General features: G+C 44.2%; 1 protein-coding gene across 2 annotated transcripts; it reads right to left on the bottom strand.

Moving 5' to 3' along the window:
• Positions 1-19,074, bottom strand: MATN3 (matrilin 3). Of its 2 annotated transcripts, XM_090031723.1 has the most exons (9): positions 18,232-19,014; positions 15,927-16,496; positions 11,666-11,788; positions 9,682-9,804; positions 8,630-8,752; positions 7,696-7,818; positions 6,977-7,099; positions 3,060-3,165; positions 1-537 (listed from the first exon to the last, which is right to left on the bottom strand). In XM_090031723.1, the coding sequence occupies exons 1-9, from the start codon at positions 18,329-18,331 to the stop codon at positions 480-482; spliced, it is 1,449 nt and encodes a 482-aa protein (XP_089887849.1). In that variant the 5' UTR covers positions 18,332-19,014; the 3' UTR covers positions 1-479. The 2 variants fall into 2 exon arrangements, with proteins under 2 accessions (XP_089887849.1, XP_089887854.1); XM_090031728.1 differs by lacking the exons at positions 3,060-3,165; positions 6,977-7,099 and having other exon boundaries at positions 1-532; positions 7,683-7,818; positions 18,232-19,074.
• Positions 19,075-19,704: the final 630 nt, after the last annotated feature.

Here is a 19,704-nt window from a genome sequence, read left to right as displayed (position 1 = left end):
TACTTTATTTTATTAAAATAAAAAGTTACAAGATCCAGAATTACTGTCCCATTTAATGGACAGGTTTGTAGACATTAAATTATCATTCTACATCATTAAGCCATTTCACAGTATACATCATTTGATGATATATTATATATCTTCAATATTATACACATTTTTCTAATTTTTTATTCCTTTTTTACTCTTAAATAGGGCATAAAAAACAATTCATCCTACAACTGTTATAGTACAAACTGGAATACGACTGATCTCTTTTTGTAGCACCATAACATTCTGATTATATAGTGATCATGCACTAATAACTTTATGGGACACGGATTATATCACAGAAACATTTGCCTTCCTATAAAGGTCTTGCTTGACAGTCTGAACAGTCACACCAAACCAACTGTCATGTCTTAAGCCATGCACCATATTCAAGCTTGCTTAGTACAATAAAAAAAGACAGCTTTTTAAATGAAGCAAAAATGGTAGGTCTACACAAGCTCCTGTCCATATTGATATGTTTGTAATTTGTCAGACATTTCATCTAGTAGGCATTGTTAAGGAAAATATAATTAATGGCTAGAATCAGCTCCTACCAAGTTCAGCATATTTATGCACAGTTACATGGCTGTGTTTTAAATGAATATATCCTTTTGATGCCAGATTGATAAAGGCTTGTATAATTGTACTACAGCTGAAGAGCTGATGATCAGGTCTCTTTTCACAGCAAGTCAACGACGAAAGCTGGACGACTTCTAATAACCCTAAGAAACAACATTAGCTATCTGCAATTAAGCATATTCCTTACCCACAGCCTTACCTTTTATGTTTTTACATTAACACCGTGGTGAGAGATTGTTCTATGATGTGCAGGCTATCACTTCATTTGAGTGAAGTTACTGAGTAATTTTGGCCTTGCATTTGAATTACCTAAATTATCTGGAACTGCAGGATCAAATTCCACCATGACCTGGCCCTACACTCTTCCAATGTAGACAAATTGAACTCCATGTATTTTTTCAGTGGAGGACCTTTCCATTGGGCACATCTACATGTGGAATTAATATGCCTGAATTTTCTGCACAGAAAAAATTCAGGTGCATTAAACTACACCCAGGCACACATCTGAACTGGTGCCCAATGGGAGCAAATTTGCTCCCAATGGGAGCTGTTCAGTTCAGGGCTGCTCCTGCTCTGCTCTGCCCCATTCCAGCAGCCAGGAGAAGCACCAGGTTCCCCTAGGTGCTAGCCTGGGGCTGACAGGGGGTATAGGGGCTAGTCCTAATCTCTGGGTAGGGGGGTTAGGGAGAAGGGGCTGGGAGCTGTCCCATCTCTGTGGCCTCCCAGCCACAGCAGAGATTAGGACTGGTCCAGTCCATCTCCTCAGGGCTGGAAGGTATGGAAATCAGGGCTCAGCCAGGTAGCAACTGGGCCCTCTGCTGCCTGGGAGCTATGTGCTCCTACTTTTCATAGATGATAAATGCAGAAGAAACTATTTTAATCATCCAGTCTCACCTCCTAATACAAGCATATCATATGCCATAGGATTTCCCTAACAATTTCTATTTGAAACTAAACCAGGTTTGGTTTTAAATTTCTGGTAATGAAGAATTCATCACAACTCTAGGTAAATTGTTCCAGTGTTTAATTACTTTTGCTGAGTTGCCCATCCTCAGCTTTCAGATGCTGGATTTTTTATACCTTCTAACCAGGAGCAGATTCAATATTTGGCAGAGGGAAGTGTAGGAGCAGTCCAGGCTACAGAGGTGGCTGCACTCTCTTGCTGCCTCCCCATTGTGAACAGATAGCTCCACCAGAGTCTCTGGGGATTTTTTTTAAAGCTCCCAAAGCAGGTAAGAATCCCACACTTCTCCTCCATGCTCAAAGGCGTGCCCCTCTCCTGCCTGCTGCTGCTGGTTTTCCCACTATCCCAGGGCAGTGGGAAGCTTCAAAGCTGCTCCTGCCCGCTCCACCTGGGCTGTGCTCAGTGGGGACAGCAGCAGTGGACATGAGCAGGGAGATTCGCCCCACACTGATCCTGCTCTCAGAGGAGACTGGGCAGGTTGGGGGAATTCACCCTCCTCCTGCCCATCGCCACTGTTGTGGGGTTTCCAGCTGAGTCCAATCCCTATGCAGCCACACTGGAGCAGACATGTGCTGCCTTAAAGGTTCCTTCAGCCTGAACAGTGAAAAACAGCAGCAGCAGGCAGGGGAGGTGCCTTTGAGCACAGAAAGGGGAAAGAAGGGGACAATTCTTGTGTACTTTGGGAACCTTAAAATAGTTCCCAGGAGCTCCCATGATGTGGTCCAGTCCAAAATGTTGAGGGGAAGAAGTTTCAGCCATGTTCCCCTGCTTCCCCCTCCCAGATCTGCCTCTGTTTCTAACAATACTTACCTAGGCAGGTGCTAATTATTGTGCCACAAAATTCAATACCTTAATTTATCTTCCTCTCACATTAGTTAAATGTCTCATATAACTCTGTACTTATTAAAAAAAAAAGAAAGAAATCCAGAATAATTTGGATCAACAGCACATTCCTCAAAGAAAAAGCCCTAAAGTGAACTGACAGTGAATGTTTTTTTCATCAGATACTTATGATCATAATATTCAGTGGAATTTTGAAGGTGCAGAATTATTGTAACTGATCAACCTGTTGTAACTGTAAGCAGTAATTACTTTGCAGTGCTGGGAGAGGCAAATCTGGATATGTATTATTGTACTGTAAACATATTATGTTTAATGTATAAAAATTACAAGTGATCAGAGCTGGCATATATCAGAGTTAGATGATACATTAGTTGAATATATAAAGTTAGAGAATAGGCCTAAATAGCATTGATTAAGTTATTTTATATCTAATTTCTTGTCATGAATACTGAAATATAGACATTGTAACTTGCAGTTGTATTCAAAAGGTCCATTGTTCAACTCACCACTTTCAAAAACCTCATTAAAAAAAAAATCTATCTGCTTTGAAGTTCATTCCCCTATTGATTTATAGAAAAAAATGATTCAAGAACTATCTAAAATAGTAGCAATTGAAAAGATAATGTGGAATAAAAGGATATGTTTTGTGGATAGTGTCTCCAGGAATGAGGTGACTGTGTTTTGGAATGTAATCAGAGCTTCGCACTTACATGATTCTTCAGTTGTGAGCAGACTGCTGGATATCACTCCTAGGAAAGAAGCAATGGTTAAAGTAGTTCTGGTCTTTATGATTCTTGGGAATAGAGGCATAACACAATTGTGTCCTGCATAGCAGCATTCGGGCTGCTATTTTTGTACCCTTCCTAAGGTGCCTTTGAGGGCTCATGCCCTACTTGCAAACCCCACCTCCCCTTTGGTAAACTACTGCTTGGGAACCTCAAGGAATCTTGGGAGTTAAAGATCATTTGAAACAATCACTTTAGATATGAACAGACAGACAAATTATGCAGAGTTAAAAAGGAGGGAAGGGATCTTACTGCATGTCATCTTACTGTTGCCCCACTGTAACTGTTTTGTGTCTCCTTTCCTATTCCACAATAAGTGGATGTTAAGCTGCAGGAATTTAGCCCTGTTTCATTCAGGATTAGATTTTACTAACCAGGGATAGGAATGGATACACAAAACAATTACCAGTACTCAACTGACACCTGGTAACTCTCCCTCTAGTTGTCAGTAGGATTCGTTTGTTTGTCTCTACCCAAAATGCTTTAAAGCCATCAAGAGCATTTAAAATGTGATTTACTTTCCCCTTTTGTGCTGTTATTTTGTAGTTTACTCAGAGACAAAGACAATAAACAAGTCGGTTTCTCAGGCGATTTTAAACTAATGGAACACTACAGTATTTAGGTTGCAAGCACTGTTGGAAATATGTCAGTCCGAATAAAGATGTTTTATTAGCATTACTTTAAGGGAACTATGAAATATTTCTAATACTGCAAGGTTTAGAAATCTAGTTTTGTAAAGTCTTTAGTTTTGTAAAGTCTCATGTTCTTTCCTGTTAAAAACAAATTGGGAGTATCAAAACTTACACAATGTGACCAGGGACAGGGAATGGCTAAAGCTGAGCTATATAAAAATTATTTAGACATGTATCTGTTTTAAAATGGTAAGGAGGCAACTGGAAATCCAAATTAACTTAAATAGCTAACAAGCTATATCTTGTAAACATTGTTGAGCTAAAGTGTTGGTCACGAAGATATCTAAGAGCCCACAAAAAAATTGTTCATGGTTATTTAAAAGATGTGGACACAAGTTCATTCCAATATACTTAGAGAGTACATCAATATGCTTAGCAATGTAAAAACATGTCCCAAGGATTTTACAATCTAGTATAAAGACATACTATTACTATTTGAAGATCCACATTAGTTTGTCTACTAAACTGCAAGCGAGTTGGTAGTTGCCTAAATCTCAGCAGCAGAGGGTTTATATTTACCTCCTAATGTCCATTCAGAGTTGCATTAGACTTTAAGAGTGGATTCATTTTTAAATGGATTCATTTTTAAAATGGTAAAAATTAATTTGCTTTGGAGCTGATGTTGAGACTGGTGTCTCCTTGACTCCACTAAACTTATATTTGTTCAGCTACCTTCTTCGGAACATTCCATTAGCTTGATGGCCAACATACAAAGAACAGCTATTCAAACTCTAGCTGGAAAAAAAATCAGTTCAAATATCACACCAACATGGTTGGTTTCCAACTGACTGCCAGTGAAGTTTCATATTTGCGTTAAAATTCTCCAACAGACAAATGCAAAATTTTCTTGAATTAGGTCCTTTTCAGCCAAGTGCTTCTCATGTGGCCTTGCTCCAAGTACACCCTGACACCTTCTGCAGCTCATCTCCAGAGGTGAAATCTAGCATGCCTTCTTCTGGATACTGAGATAATTGATTTTTGCAGAGCCTAGGCGTATCAGTTGCCTTTAAGAAACTCTATAAGCCATACAAAATGTTCTCTTGCTGTATATTTGCATTTCATTTAAATTTACTTCATTCTGGTGGGATGTCCAAGATCCACAAAATTTTTTTTTTTTTTTAGTTTATTTAGCTACTTTCATGGATGTCATGCTTTGCTATTTCTATTTACCATCTCAGGGAATGCAGAGGTTTTGTGTCCTGTTTCTCCTATTCTTTTAAGGCTACAGGGAAGTAATTAGTGAGCTCATTGCTGTATAAATTGGTTTCATCCAATTTAACTCTTCAGTCATTTTAATTAAAAGAACTAAGACCCGCTCTTGTTAGAATAATTCCCGTCCTAGAGTATCTTCCCTTCTGTGCCTTGTAGCTTGCCAGCTCAGTTTGCTTGTCTGTGTCCCTCAGCTCCCTGTTTTTTCCACATCATCCTCCTCTTCCCAGCTATGCATCATACAGCCTCTGAATATCTTTTCCGAGCCTACTTATCAGAACACACCTATACCTCAGACTTATTCCAAGGCATCCCGATATATACCATAACTAAAAGCAAATTAAAATATGGAACTGGCCAATGTGAACACCTGCCTTACAACTGCTCACTCATGTAACCCTTAGCTTTGGTATCCCTTCCTAGTTTATGCCATCCTTTCTTCCATTATATCCTTTTCATTTGCCTAATATTTTCCTCACTTAAGCCCATGATAAAACCCTTGATAAGGCTACACTGATCTGACCACACTGATAAGAAAAAAAATTGATGGCTCTCTCTCTTCAATCCAATCTCCACAGACATAGGTGGCACAAGGCCGGGGATAACGGGACTTATGCCCCCACAAATGCAGGGCAGTGGTGGCAGCGTGGAGTACAGCAGAGCAGCCCCAGGTGTGGGCTCCAGGTGGCTGCAGCTGTGGTGGGGGCACACAAAGACAGACACACAGCCACATCCTGCAGCTTCAGAATGGAGTACTGCCCACCACAACAGGTAAGTCTGTCGTGGAGAAGAGGCGTGGGCAGGCAGATCAAGGCCCCCCACAGTGAGGGAGGGAGTGGGGAAGAGGCAGGGGCAGGGGCAGGGGCAGGAGCTGGGGTGAATGTGGCCCTGGGGCGGGTCGTGAGACGCTCGGAGCCCAGGTGGCTCATCCAAGGGCATGGGGGCACTCCGGCTGCAGTGTTGTATCCCAGCAGAGGCACAGCAGGCACGTGCCCCCAGGATCTGTGTGCGGGGCAGAGGCAGGCTGCCATGGCGCGCTGGGCTCTGTGCCCCACTGCTGCTGCTCTGGGAGTGGCACCATGTGCCTGTCACCACTGGGCTGTGGCACAACATGTGCCCACACGGCAGCAGGACACACATGGCATTGAGCCACTCCCAGGGCAGCAGCAGCAGGGCGCACAGCCCAGCCCACAGCAGCAGCCCACCTCCACCCCTCACACAGATCTGGGGACACATGCCTACAATGGCTCTGCAAGGGTGCACAGAGGGGAAGGAGCCCCCCTAGACAAGCCACTCAGGCTCTGAGGGTCCCACAGCCTACCCTGGCTCTGGGGGAACAGACAAGGAGCTGCAAGGTCATTGCCCAGCCCCACTCCTGAGAGCTGCAGGGTTGGTGTGTGTATTGTGTGCGTGTCTCCTACCCAAGTTGGGGGCAGGGTGTGCGCATGTGTGTATATGCATGTGCTGCACTTTCAAACCCGGCCTCTCCCCCACCCTCTGGTGCCTTCTCCCCACTCTCATCCTGGATTTCCTTCAAATTATTATGGTCACCCTGTACCTGAACAGTGCTTATTCCTCAGTTATTCCACACTTCATGAGGTGTTGCACTTCATACCTGAGATTTGTAAATTACAATGAGGTCCTTAGCTATAACATGCTAGTTAATTCCCATATGGTATAACAGTTGTTTTAGTTAATGCATTAAAAGAACTATTTGAAGGGTCACATGGTTGCAGTTGTTAATGAAAGCAGAGCTAAGATGGCAAAAAGAGACTATAGTTTCATAAGTTTCAAAGAGCTTTGTGGGTAGCATCCCAAAAAGCAAAAATACTTCAAGAAATGCATTCAGCTGAAGAAATGCGCTATTTTCTTACTAGAGCATGTTTTCTTATCCGGATTCAAGGTAAAGCCTTCATAGCAGTCACAGCTATAGGAGCCATCAGTATTCACACAGACTTGCTGGCAGTCATGGGTTCCCCGTGCACACACATCCACTCCTACAGAAGGAGAACTTGCATTGATTGAATATAATTTAAGCTTCTTTAATACTTCACTGTGTTTCTGTTAAGACCCAAACCATGAGCTTGCTTGCCTTTCTGGATAAGGCGGGATTAATTAGTTAATTAATAATAACAACCACCACCGCCATGCAGTGGTTGTTTGGTGGGCTAGGATATGAGATAAGTGTGGCTAAACTCCATGCCACAATGATGCACATGGCCTTCTAATCCATAACTATTGTCTTCAGTTATTTCCAGGTCTGAGGAGTGTTACAAGTAATAACTGTTGTTATATGTTGACTTGTATAACATGAGGTATTACATGTAGACCCATAGAAAAGTTGACCAACCCCTTGCTTCAGACAGGATCATTCCTGACTAGTATTTCTAACAATTGTAGATACTGTTCTAGAACAGGAAATGGACGGCTCATGTGTCTCCAGTTCTTACTTGAAGAAGGGAGAAATAAGTAAACTGGGATTATACTTACAGGAGATAAACATAAGATTCCAGGTAGTTTCTCAAAACAAACCAAAACATATTAAAGCATAAAGGAGAGAGACTTTTTAGAGTAGGATACATTCAGTTCTTACTGGAGCAAGTTTTCCGATCTGAATTCAAGGTGTAGCCTTCATAGCAGTCACATCCATAGGACCCATCAATATTCAGACAGATCTGCTGGCAATCGTGGGTTCCAAGCGCACATATATTTGGTCCTATTGCAAGCATTTTATATACACATTATACACACAGGGAGCACACTATGCCTCCCCAAACAGTTATACTGTTTTAACACTTCATATTTACAAACAGATTACCAATAGGAGTGAAACTAGGAAGCCCCATTACACATGGTCACCATGCAATGATTGTTTTCGGGACTAGGATATGGGATGACTAAATTCCTATTCAGTGTACACACCACAAAAAGCTGTTATGACATCAGGCACTAACTGGGAACTCCTTTGTAATCATATCCAAAGAGGAGAGAGGCACTACTTTACTCTGATACAGCTTGATAACGTGCAGTTAACACAGGAGTGGCAATTCAGAGTAGATCTCCCAACACCAGCTGTGTCCCTCCACACGCCATTCCCTAGGTGCTGATGTGCCACTAACTGTATGTCACAGAGAGTGTGTATGGCCTCTCAGCCCCCAAAAACAATATCTACTTCACTCCTTCCACAAGTCAGGAAGCACTTGCTATTTATATCTAATGAGTTTACAATAACCCGGGGCCCATTAGATGTGAAGCACTAGCTAGGTGTCAAACAGTATTTGTGGGTATTGGTTTAGAGCAGGATACATTCAATATGTACATACTACATTTAAAAGAGTTTGGAGAGGTCATGTGTTACATGTCAAAGCATTACTAGAAAAAAGAAAACAGGTAAAGAAGATTATTGCCTTTAAAAAACTGAACAAAAGTTAGCAGGGAGCTTCCCAAAGATAACTATGTAACTTAATAGAGTAAAAAGAAATATTTTTCTCCTGAATGCATTTACTAAACCAAGATTCAATTCTTACTGGAGCAAGTTTTCTTATCTGGATTCAAGGTGTAGCCTTCGTAGCAGTCACATCTGAAGGACACGTTTACATTCACACATAGCTGCTCACAGTCATGGGTTCCAAGTGCACATACATCCACTCCTGTCAGAGACATTGTACAGAGGAAGCACATAGTCACTGCCAAAGCTGTCTACCTTTTAACATTGCACATTTCTAAATATATTTCCACTAAGATCAAACCAGGGCCCTACACTACTCGTGTTGGCTGTGCAGTTGAACTAAACGTGTAATACCGAGATATTTTTGCTGAGCAATCATATCATGAAAAATGATGACATTTTGCCCTTACTGGCACCACTTCTGTACCCATATACATAGACATGCAAGCAGCACTTGGCCACCTTTAAGTGAAGCAGGATTTGGCCCCTAGTTGTTTGGGTTTTTTTTTTACCCTGACACTGATTTGCTATGGCTGTGTGCAGTTCACAAAGGAATGGAAAATGGAGGTCTGGAGATGCACAGTGTAGGTGATCTTCCAGCCCCATTCCCAGCTCTGAGGCTTGGTCTGCAGCTAATCTTCATGCAGCATTGTGCATAGCCTGCCAACCTCCCATACTACATATTGCCCTGTAAATCATAGGAGTCTTACAGTTCATATCTGGCATGTACTTATCATGGAGTCTTCAGATATGCTACAGCATCTTTATAATGAACCCACAGAGACTAGAAGAAAATTTCATTAAGAGAGGGTGTTCACTATAATAGAGTAAGTTAATTTGCTGCATAATGAAAATACTGCTTCCTGCTGCTGGGATTGTTTAAAGTGGGGTTTGTTCTGCATCAAGGGCCAGCTCCCAGTTACTGACATTATTGCATCTTTAAAAAGTTTTAGAAGGAACATACTTCTCACAATGTTAGTAGAAACAGGGAGGAGATGGAAGAGGGTTATTGCTTTTAAGACTTTAATAGATGCTGACTAGAAGTCTCCCAAACAGAACCAGAAAAAATAACCCATTAGAGAGAGAAAGAGAGAGAGAGACTTCTTTCAGCTGAACACATCCCATTCTTACTGGAGCAAGTTTTCCTGTCTGCATTCAAGGTGTAGCCTTCGTAGCAGTCACATCTGAAGGACCCATCAGCATTCACACAGAGCTGCTCGCAGTCATGGGTTCCGAGTCCACATGCATCAACCCCTGTCATAGGTGTTTTACAGAACAAGAACAAAGTCATGACCAAGGTTGTATATATCTTGTAACATTTCACGTTTAAAAGTATTTTCCTTTGTGACTGAAATCAGGGCTGAATATTGTATATTATCCATTCAGTGGCTGTTTGCTGGACTAGGATTTGTAATAGAAAAAACTTTCTATCCAGTGTCCACATCACAAGTAGATATTAGAACATATGGCATTACTGATGACCCTTTCAAAAATCAGAAGTGATAAAGTATTCATTGAAGTGACCAAACCTGTCACAGTTAGAAGTACTTTAACCTCTGAGCTATTGGGCAAAAGGTATGGGAAGCAGAAAGATGGCATGCCCAGCAGGAATGATTAAGGGCTGGCTCTAGGAGAAGGTCCATATGAGGGAAGCAGCTTGCAGCCTGGAGTCAGGCACCTAACACCCTGGGAAGGGTAGGGCTCATGCCCCTGTCTTTGGTATCTCCTATTGACTAAATTAGGTGAATCCTTGCTCACAACACTGGGTTTTGTGGGTGCCATTCCTAAACATTTATTTCTTCCCATGCATGGTAAAGAGGTGCCCAATTTGGAGCTATAGATTGTACTAGTGGAAAAGGCATTTAAACATTCAGCACTACAAGGCTCAATAATACCTGTGTCCTTTCTCCCCTGCTTGTGGACGGGACCCAGCTCAAAATCATGGCACTATGAATCAGGCTTCTATGTTTCTATTCTTTGCTCTGCCAGTCATGCACCATGTGACCATATGCAGTAGGCACAACTCCGTCTTGCCCCTGCTTCTCCCCTACCTTCCCCTGTACCAGTTCACTGCCTGAGACCTGGTGCTTCATGGCTGGCTATCTCCACATGGGATGGTCACTAGTAAGAAATTCTTCTCTCCAGGCCTTGGGGCCCTGAGGCTAAAGAAACCTCCTGTGGCTGGAACATACCCATCCCATCAAGGTGAGGAGAATGAACGTCGCAGTAAGTCGGTACCACTCCTACTCTTCCCCACCTAATCCCTGATGCTGGTAGACAGCTGAACTGGTGATGTACCTACTCCCAACTCCAACTATTTCAAGGGCCTTTGGATATACCCATGAGAGAATCTAGAATTTTGCAAAGGGAGGTACGGATGGTAAGGTGCATGCAGCATCACATGTAACACAACACATTTTCTCCAATTAAAAAAGCTTTACTAGGGCCTAAAGCTCCATTATTCAATTTACGATTGAAGCTAAAACAAACATAACTTAATTGGAATTAATTTTAAAAATCTGCTGGGCAGTGAAATAGGAGTTTCATTACCAGGAGCAGCTAACAGACAGCAGAATTGCTAAAGAATGGGTAGCCTGACTGGTGGAACATCAAGACTATTAAAAAGAAGAGGGGTTGTTAATACCTATAGAAAGAAGAGTTTAGAAGGGATCAGCTAGATTATAATGAGCCATGAAGTCGATTGACTGTCTCAGCACTGCCTGACTAGAAATGCTGCTGCCACTGCCAGGCAGTGGGTTTTAAATTTTGGGTGAAGCAGGAATCAGGGGGGATACAAGTGTACCAGTGTATCCCCACCCTCCGATCCATTCCTGGTTATACCACATTTCTGGGTGCTGTTTCAAGTCATCCTGATAAAATTAAATTATTATGAAGTACTTAAATGAAAAGAGGGAGGCAAACGCAAACCAGTATCTTGAGTTATTTCAGCTGCTACTTTTAAACAAGCATGGGAGGGTTCTCATGCTTCAAATTTTACTGCAAGCAGAAAGAAAGTAGGAAAGAGGAAGCATGTTTTCACAAGTCAAAGAGAAGTTTGCTGTACTCAGAAATAGTAAGATACATTTTTTAACTCAGTCCAGCACTGTCTTCTTACTGGAGCAAGATTTCCTGTCTGGATTCAAGGTGAAGCCTTCGTAGCAGTCACAGGTATAGGAGCCATCGGTACTGACACAGACCTGCTCACAATCATGGGTCCCAAGTGCACACATATCCACATCTGTGAAAGGCATTTTAAAGGAGTTAAACAAAAAACTGATTACCTGCAGGATACCACATGGTACAGATTAACCATCGTTAACTGTTCACTGGACTTGGATATAAGATCTCATAGGATTTTCCTCCACAATGCACCTCATAAATATGTGTATATAGTATCTGACACCATTTGGCAATTTATTTGTAGTCATCACACAGAGGCATTCACTGAACTGAACCTGTCTCTCACCGCAGGCAGGGAAAGACATACAAAATAAGTCAGTGCACAAGCACTGCAAGAACATAGGCTGGAAGGGATCTCTTCGGCCACTGAGTTCAGTCCCTTCCTACCATATCATATTATCGTTTTCATAAATGCATTGAATCTGTTTAACAACTAATTAAGTTTTACTCACAATCATGGAATCTGGTTTCTAAAATCCATTATAACTGCCCTGAATAAGACCACTGTCATGTGCAATGAAGACTGGCAGGAAGACCACAAACACTGACAGCAATAAACTGCAATAGATCAGTGTCAAGGGAGTTATCTCCTGAAGGACCCTATTAATCACACTGAGATCTCAAATGATTTCATATCTGCACTCACAATCTGAAAGCTAAGACAAGAAGCAAGTTAATGATACATGCACATGGTATAAAACATGAGAGAGTTAGAGACTAGTGAGAACAGAAAAATACTGCAGGGTGACTAGGAGAATAGGGATCTTACCCTCTTCAGGGATAAGAATGGGGAAAAACATGACAAGAATGCATACTATTCTCCAGCTTGTGGAGTACAGAAGCAACAGCAGCCAGTTACAACATGGGCACCTCTGGCTGCCATTATCCATCTGTGCCACATCCAAAGGACAACTATAGAAGGGCAGGATGGGAGAAAAGTCTCTAGAATGCATAACTTTGCAATCAGGAGATTCATTAAGGCACAAGAAGTTCCCAAAGGCAGAGCTGTTTCTGTAGTTGGTTTATTGTTGCCACATTACATACACATTTTAGAATCATATGGGCAGCAAAATACAAAATGATATTCACCTTTGAGCAGGGGAATGAAAAAGCAAACAAATATATCAGGGGAAAATCATCTAGGATGCAAGTACTCAACAGGCATGTGAACACCTGGCAGGTAGTAATAGGAAAAGACATTTAGTGAACAGCAAACCGGATAGAAGTTTGGAGTGTGACACAGCAGGCGAAAAGGCTGTTTTGGGGTTGCCTATGCAGCATGCCTTCACAAAGCTGTGGCTTTCCATTCATCTTCCAAAGCCCATCTCTCAAACAACCAGAGCTTGCTGGTCTTTAGGATGGTTATTTGAGACAGGGTTCACTTAACAGGGTAACAATAAAGTGCCTGGGGCCAATTAGCTTTGTCAAACACCAAAGCAGAATGGAGAAAAACAGCAGAAAAAGTGAATGAGAAAAATAGCATTTGATGAAAGTAAGATGGTACTGGAGATTTCTAAAGGCATCTATAGAACTTAGACTCTTCTTCCAAGGATGATGGAAGAGGTACCTAATCCCTATATTAGGTCTGAAAAAATCTCAACCCAAGCACGTATCATTCTGTCCTGTTATTCCCTTGAAAACCAGAGGCTTTGTCTCAATGGCCTAGCTTTCAATAAAAATCCACAAATTATGTTTTTCTTAAAAGATGAAGAGCTCTAACATAACTAGCCCCCAGTTTTGCGGTATAGGCAAACCAAGCTTCCACTGACCTAGACAACATTACAAAGCTAAGAAGTTTTTCTTCTCAGTGGTGGTCTTGTTTTGAACAATGTCCCCAATGCACTGAACATTTGATTTTAGCCCAACCACGTTGTCCTTGAACATTAAGCATATTGTTTCCCATGGTGCCACTTTGGCTTGGTTTGGTTTACTTGCTGTCTGTGTATATCAATTTTTCCTTGACCAAGTACTAGGCTGTGGCTATAGAACAGGATTTTGTTTTCTACAATCTTAAAGGTCCCTTAGAGTCACTCTGGCTATTAGCAACCTTTTGAACAAGTTATCCTGTCTTTTGAGAACAGAAATTGATTCTCCTATTTTGGCAAATGAGTCTTAGAGACCAAATCCTGGCTTGCAATGTACTTGGGTGCACGTCAGAAAACCCAGAGTTATTAACGGGTGCATAAGTTAATCAACTCTGTTCTGCTCATTTCTCCAAACCTCTGCACGAAGGCTATATGGGTCTCAGGAGAGCCTGGTCTGCATGTTTATTTTGCAGAGGATTATGCCCATTTCCTGACACCAGCCAGAACTCAGCCATCACACCAATAACTCAGCATACTAAGAAGCCAAACCTCAAGGTATTTCCTAAGTTACTAATAACTGAGTAAAGTGTCCTAACTGCAAATGGTCCTCCACATTTCTTTTATAATGAACTAATAAAATATGTCTATATTCACTGCCCACATTTGAAGTTTTGATGGTAGTTTAGTTTTATGCTTTGATTCCATTTTTGGCAGGTACTGAGACAAATAATAGATTCTCCACAGTATCGCCTCACAATCAGCTGAAGTTTAATATTCTTCAGTATTCTTGGTTCTGATTGTTTTAGCTATACTTAGTAAAAAATAGATCTTAATGGAAATTTACCAGTAAGGGCTTAGGACATCTATTTTATAAGACATCACTAACTGTCAGAAAGACACAGCTTTCTTCTTACAGGGGCAGGAACATTGCTCTTTCTATGTTCAGCTGAGACTCCTCCTACACAAAAATCCAAATTAACATTCTGTTCCTCTAAATGGGCATTTGTATTCAAAAACAAATGAACTTCACTAATTTAGAGCCCTCAGTGCACTTCAAGCCCAAATCAAATGCACATTCTGTGTTCTGAACGTTTCCAAAAGAGTGAAAAGGGTGAATTTCAACCTCTAAGCCCAGGAGACCTACTTTCTTATCATAGAAAATGAGGGTTGGAAGGGACCTCAGGAGGTCATCTAGTCCAGCCCCCTGCTCAAAGCAGGACCATCCCCAGCTAGATCATCCCACCCAAGGCTTTGTCTAGCAAAGTCTTAAAAACCTCCAAGGATGGAGATTCCTCCACCTCTCTGGGTAACCTGTTTCAGTGTTTTACTACCCTGCTAGTGAGAACATTCTTCCTAATATCTAACCTAAACTTCCTTTGCTGCAACTCAAGACCATTGCTCCTTGTTCTCTCATCTGCCACCACTGAAAACAGTCCAGCTCCATCCTCTTTCAACCACCTTTGAGTTAGTTGAAGGCTGCTATTAAATCCCTTCTCAGTCTCCTCTTCTGCAGACTAAATAAGCCCAATTCCCTCAGTCTTTCCTCATAACTTAAGTCATGTCCCCCAGCTCCCTCACCGTTTTTGTTGCCCTCCGCTGGACTCTCTCCAACTTGTCCACATCCTTTCTGTAATGGGGCCCAAAACTGAACACACTACTCCAGATGTGGCCTCACCAGTGCTGAATAGAGGGGAAAAAAATCACTCCCCTTGATAAACTGACACTTACGATCACTTGCTTACACACAGGCTTGAACTACCAGGCTTTTTTGGTTATCAGCTCACAACCCAGGGCCCTCAGCCACAGAAGAAGCCTAAAAAACAGCTTACCAAGAAACACAAAGTGATCCCAGTATGACAAGCTGCTGCCACACAGCAGTGCCAGCACAGTGAAATAGCACCGCTATCTACTAACAACTCGACATTTCCCATGCACTCCAGGTAGTGTGACAGTTCTTCCACAATGATTACTTCGGGGCTCCGAAGAGCTACTAAACACAGTTGCCCTTCTCTCCCTCCTTTCCAGCTCCACAGAAAGAAGAACAAAGGACATGTGCAACTCCAGTTCATTTGCTGAGCAAGTCACCAACTATATGAAGCCGAATTACATTCAGAAGGCAATGCCTTTCTGACACTGAAGTGTGCCTCCCTCCAAAAACAGTCCCACTGAAATCAATGCTGTTACTTGCTCAGTAGGCTGCTGTTCAGTGGAAGGGATTTCAGTCTGGCCACCAATGAATAAAGACCTTAATTTTCTACCCAGGTGGTACTAAATGAAGTATGTGAATATGACAGATGCACTTCTTGGAAGAGAGAAACACTTCTTTCTTCCTTGCAGAGTGACAGCAGCAGAACCCAAGCACATAACTTCCTTCTTGGAAAATCATCTTACCACAAAAAGTCTCCTTGAATTTGGATGTCAACTTTCCAATCACATCGTAGGTCTCCACATAAGAGACATGTTCATTCAGTGGCTCACTGGCCATCAGCCTCAAGGACTGGATGTCTGCCCGGCCCACTCCAACTGCGTAGATTTCGATGCCAGAAGCCTGGGCTCTATCTGCTATCTCCTGCACCTGGTCCTGGGGATGCCCGTCTGTCACAATGATGGCTACCTTGGGGATACTGAGAGAAGCTGGCCGAGCCCCTGCTTCTTCAGCAAAGACTTCTTCCATGGCTGTCTGAATGGCTAGGCCAGTCATTGTGCCGGCAGACAAGGGTTCAATGCGGGACACAGCTTCCTTCATGGAGGCTTTGTTGAAAAAGGTCCGCAGGAGGAACTCGATGTTGACTGTGCTGGCATAATTTAAGACTGCCACGCGGGTGGCTCTTTCTCCTACGTCCAGAGTATCAATCATTTTTGACAGGAAGATTTTCACCTTCTCAAACTCGTCGACTCGAACACTACGAGAACTGTCTATGATAAACACAAGGTCCAGGGGCCGGCTCTTGCAAGTACCCACTGCAAAGAATAAGAGAAGAAACATAAATCCCCATAAACTCCAAATTCAAGCTGCCCTTAGTTGCAAGCTGCTCCTACCTATTAAATGCGGGGTGCTTGGGTACATTTATAAGACGATTAAATACTACACTGACAGCTGCATTAGAAACACCTTTCACTGAAAGCCACATAAAGAAGTAAATTACAATTTTACATGTCTAAGTATTAAATCAAGTATTGAAAGAAAATTATGTTGAGTAACAGCTGTAGTGATGATACAGAAACATCCCTTAGAGGCATAAACTGTTTGGAATTGGGTTGTTTGTTTTTATAAATGTTTAAACTTGAATTTCCCAATTTTAAGTCCAGGTAGGTAAAGTACTGATTAGATCATTCCTGGTTTACATATGAACAACCGCAGTAATCACACGGCTGCCTGTTAATCAAAAATTTCTTTTTGACTGTATTTTACACCCAGTGGAAAGTGAGAGCATGAGATAACTAAGCCAGCAAGGAGCCAGAAACAGAGGATGCTCTGATAAAAGTGCTGCCTTTGGAGGCTCCTATAAAACATGATTTTCAGTTTTAAAAAAAATAATCCCAAAGGAATATTAATTAGGAACAAATCAACATACACAAATTTCATAGACTCCTAGAGAAGTCGGGCTGGAAGGGACCTCCAGATTTAGTCCGACCCCCTGCTTAAGGCAGAATCAGCCCCATTCAACCATCCCATACAAACCACCATCTAAACCAGTGATTCTCAACATTTTTTGTACCAAGACCCATGTGTAAACATCACTGGCCAGACCCAATTCGGTGCCTCTCACTCCTGACCCGCTGCCCGCAGTGTATGGGACGGGGAGTGTGGGGCAGAGGGGCCCAAGCAGCCCCTTGCGGACTGCCGGCCTGCAAGGGGAAAGCCACGGTTCCCCACATTTTTCTCCTGTAGAAGAGAATCCATTTTTAAAGTTTGCTTGCAACCCTTTCATTTATTCCTGCAACCCACTTTTGGGTCCTGACCCAGCCGTTGAGAAAAGCTGATGTAAACTCTGCCTAGTACTGCTGCCAGTCCTGGCACAACACCGACCTAACACCTAAACCTGGCACAGGTAAAGCCGGGGAACCACCACAGCCAGCACCCCGCCTCTGGAAAAGGCTGGCAATATATACTCAGGAGAACCAGGCTCCGGCTGTCAACCCCGTCTGAATCTATCCCAGGAGGCTTTCAGCGCGCCAGCGTACCTGCGACACCCAATACGAACGTGCCCACGTGCTTGCTTTAATGAGCCACGGATTATGGAGCACAGACTTTACAACAGGAGGGCAAATGCACATTACTATTACATTTGAAAAACCCACTAGACTCCACTATAAATCAGATCCGAAATGTAATATCGATTCTCACCAGTGCCCTACCGTTTGTCTCCCAGGATGCCTCTCAGCCCTCTCCTGGAGATTCAGATTGAATCCCTGGGCAATCCCAGAGGGGCTGGCGACCCTACCCGAGGCAGAGCCACCTGCCACGGAAGACAGCGATGTCCCTGTCTGACCCTGGTGTGAAATCCCTTCAGGCCCCAAACCTGGCGAGGGCTGCCCCTGAGCGGAGGGACAAGACCCTCTAGCCAGAACCCTCCAGCTTGAACCCCCCCACACACGCAGCAGCAGGAGGGGACGGGGGCGCCCAGCAGAGCCCGCAGGGGAGCGAGCGAGGCGCCCCGGGAGACGCGCGTCCCCAGCCCGGAGCAGCCGGTACCTGCGGGCTGGGCCGGGGCCGGGGCCGGGGCCGGGGAGCCCGGCGGCGGCAGCAGCAGCGCGAAGCAGCACAGGAGCGGGAGCGGGAGCGGGAGCTGCATGGTGCCACCCTGCCCCGCGTCAGCCCGGCCCCGCGCCCTTAAAGCTCCGCGCGCGGCGGGAGGCGGCTCCGGGGGGGAGGGGGCGGGGCGGGATCACCACAGAAGCCCGCGGTTTGCTCAGGGGCCGGGGGTGGCCCCGGGATGGGGGCAGAGGACGTGAGGGGGCTGCGTGTAGCAGACTAGCCGGAGCAGGGATCCTCCGCCAGCTGCCCCCAAGGCGACGGAGCGGGGCGGGGCTGTCTGCGGGGGAAAGCTTCCTCCCTGGGCAGGCGGTGAAGCACTAAAACAGGCTGCCCGGAGGGATGGTGGGCTCCCCCTCGTCGGAGGCTGTCAAACCCGGCTAGACAAAGCCTTGGCTGGGGTGATGCTTTGAGCGGGGGTTGGATTAGGTGGCCTCCCGAGGTCCCTTCCAGCCCTCATTGTCTAGGATGGATCTGGGAAGACAAATGCACCGGGTTACCTAGAGGTAGCTAACTGAAACAGGGCTCTGTTAAGGTTTTTCATTGCACTGAGGCCCTGGTCCTTTCCAAGCCCCGTTTTCTATGATAGCTTTGACTGGGCCCACTATGGAGCAACAGGGTTGGTCCAATAAAAGGTTTTTCCCCCAACAAAACTCTCACCTCAGGCGCCCTTTCTGGAGTGCAGTGGCACTCTCCTGCTGCAATCAGTACACCTCCCAATAGGCAAATGCAGTATCCAAACCCTTCTGGCTAGCTGTGGGCTCGCTGAGCTGCTCTGCAACAGAAGAGTGACTCTAGTGGGTTTTTCCCCCCCCATAGCCAAAAAAAAAAAAAGTGCAAAAGCAAAGAGCTGGCATTTTGACAGGAGCCTGGAGGCTGAAAGGGTTGGGAACCATGGCGCATGGCCAGGTGGGATCCAGTCAGCTTCAGGAAACACAGGCCCAAAGCGGCCACACACAGCCACTGGCTGCCCAGCCTTGGGTAGCTCAGGCTGTCCCCCTGCATCCCCCAGGGGCTTATGGCAGAAAATATTTTCCAAAGAAGCCTGTGCGCATGTGTGTAAGCGCACACCTTGGTTTCAACCTCTGTCCCACAAGACAAATTCAAACCACAGAGCCATGGTATGCAGCCTGCAGAGCTCCCCACTGATTGGGAAATGTGGTGGTGGGGGAGCAGTGGCAAGTAATAGGGCCACCCTTCCCTGGCTGCCTGATTACCAAACCTTGTCCCCTCCCCTCCCCATCCAGGGGCCATATCATGCCTCTTTCCCCCCTCCATGGCTGGATTAGGACCAGGCCATGCCCCCTTTCCCCATGCAGCCAGGATGGAGACAGACCACACTCCCTCCTCCCCCAGTGCAGCCAGATCTGGCACCTCCTTGCCCTTGCACTTGCCAGATCCAGCCCAGGGACA

The sequence above is a fragment of the Crocodylus siamensis genome, chromosome 1 (assembly GCF_052110815.1).
Source record: "Crocodylus siamensis isolate JL-2025a chromosome 1, ASM5211081v1, whole genome shotgun sequence".
Classification (NCBI taxonomy): domain Eukaryota; kingdom Metazoa; phylum Chordata; order Crocodylia; family Crocodylidae; genus Crocodylus; species Crocodylus siamensis.
This window is presented reverse-complemented; position numbering and strand designations above follow the sequence as displayed.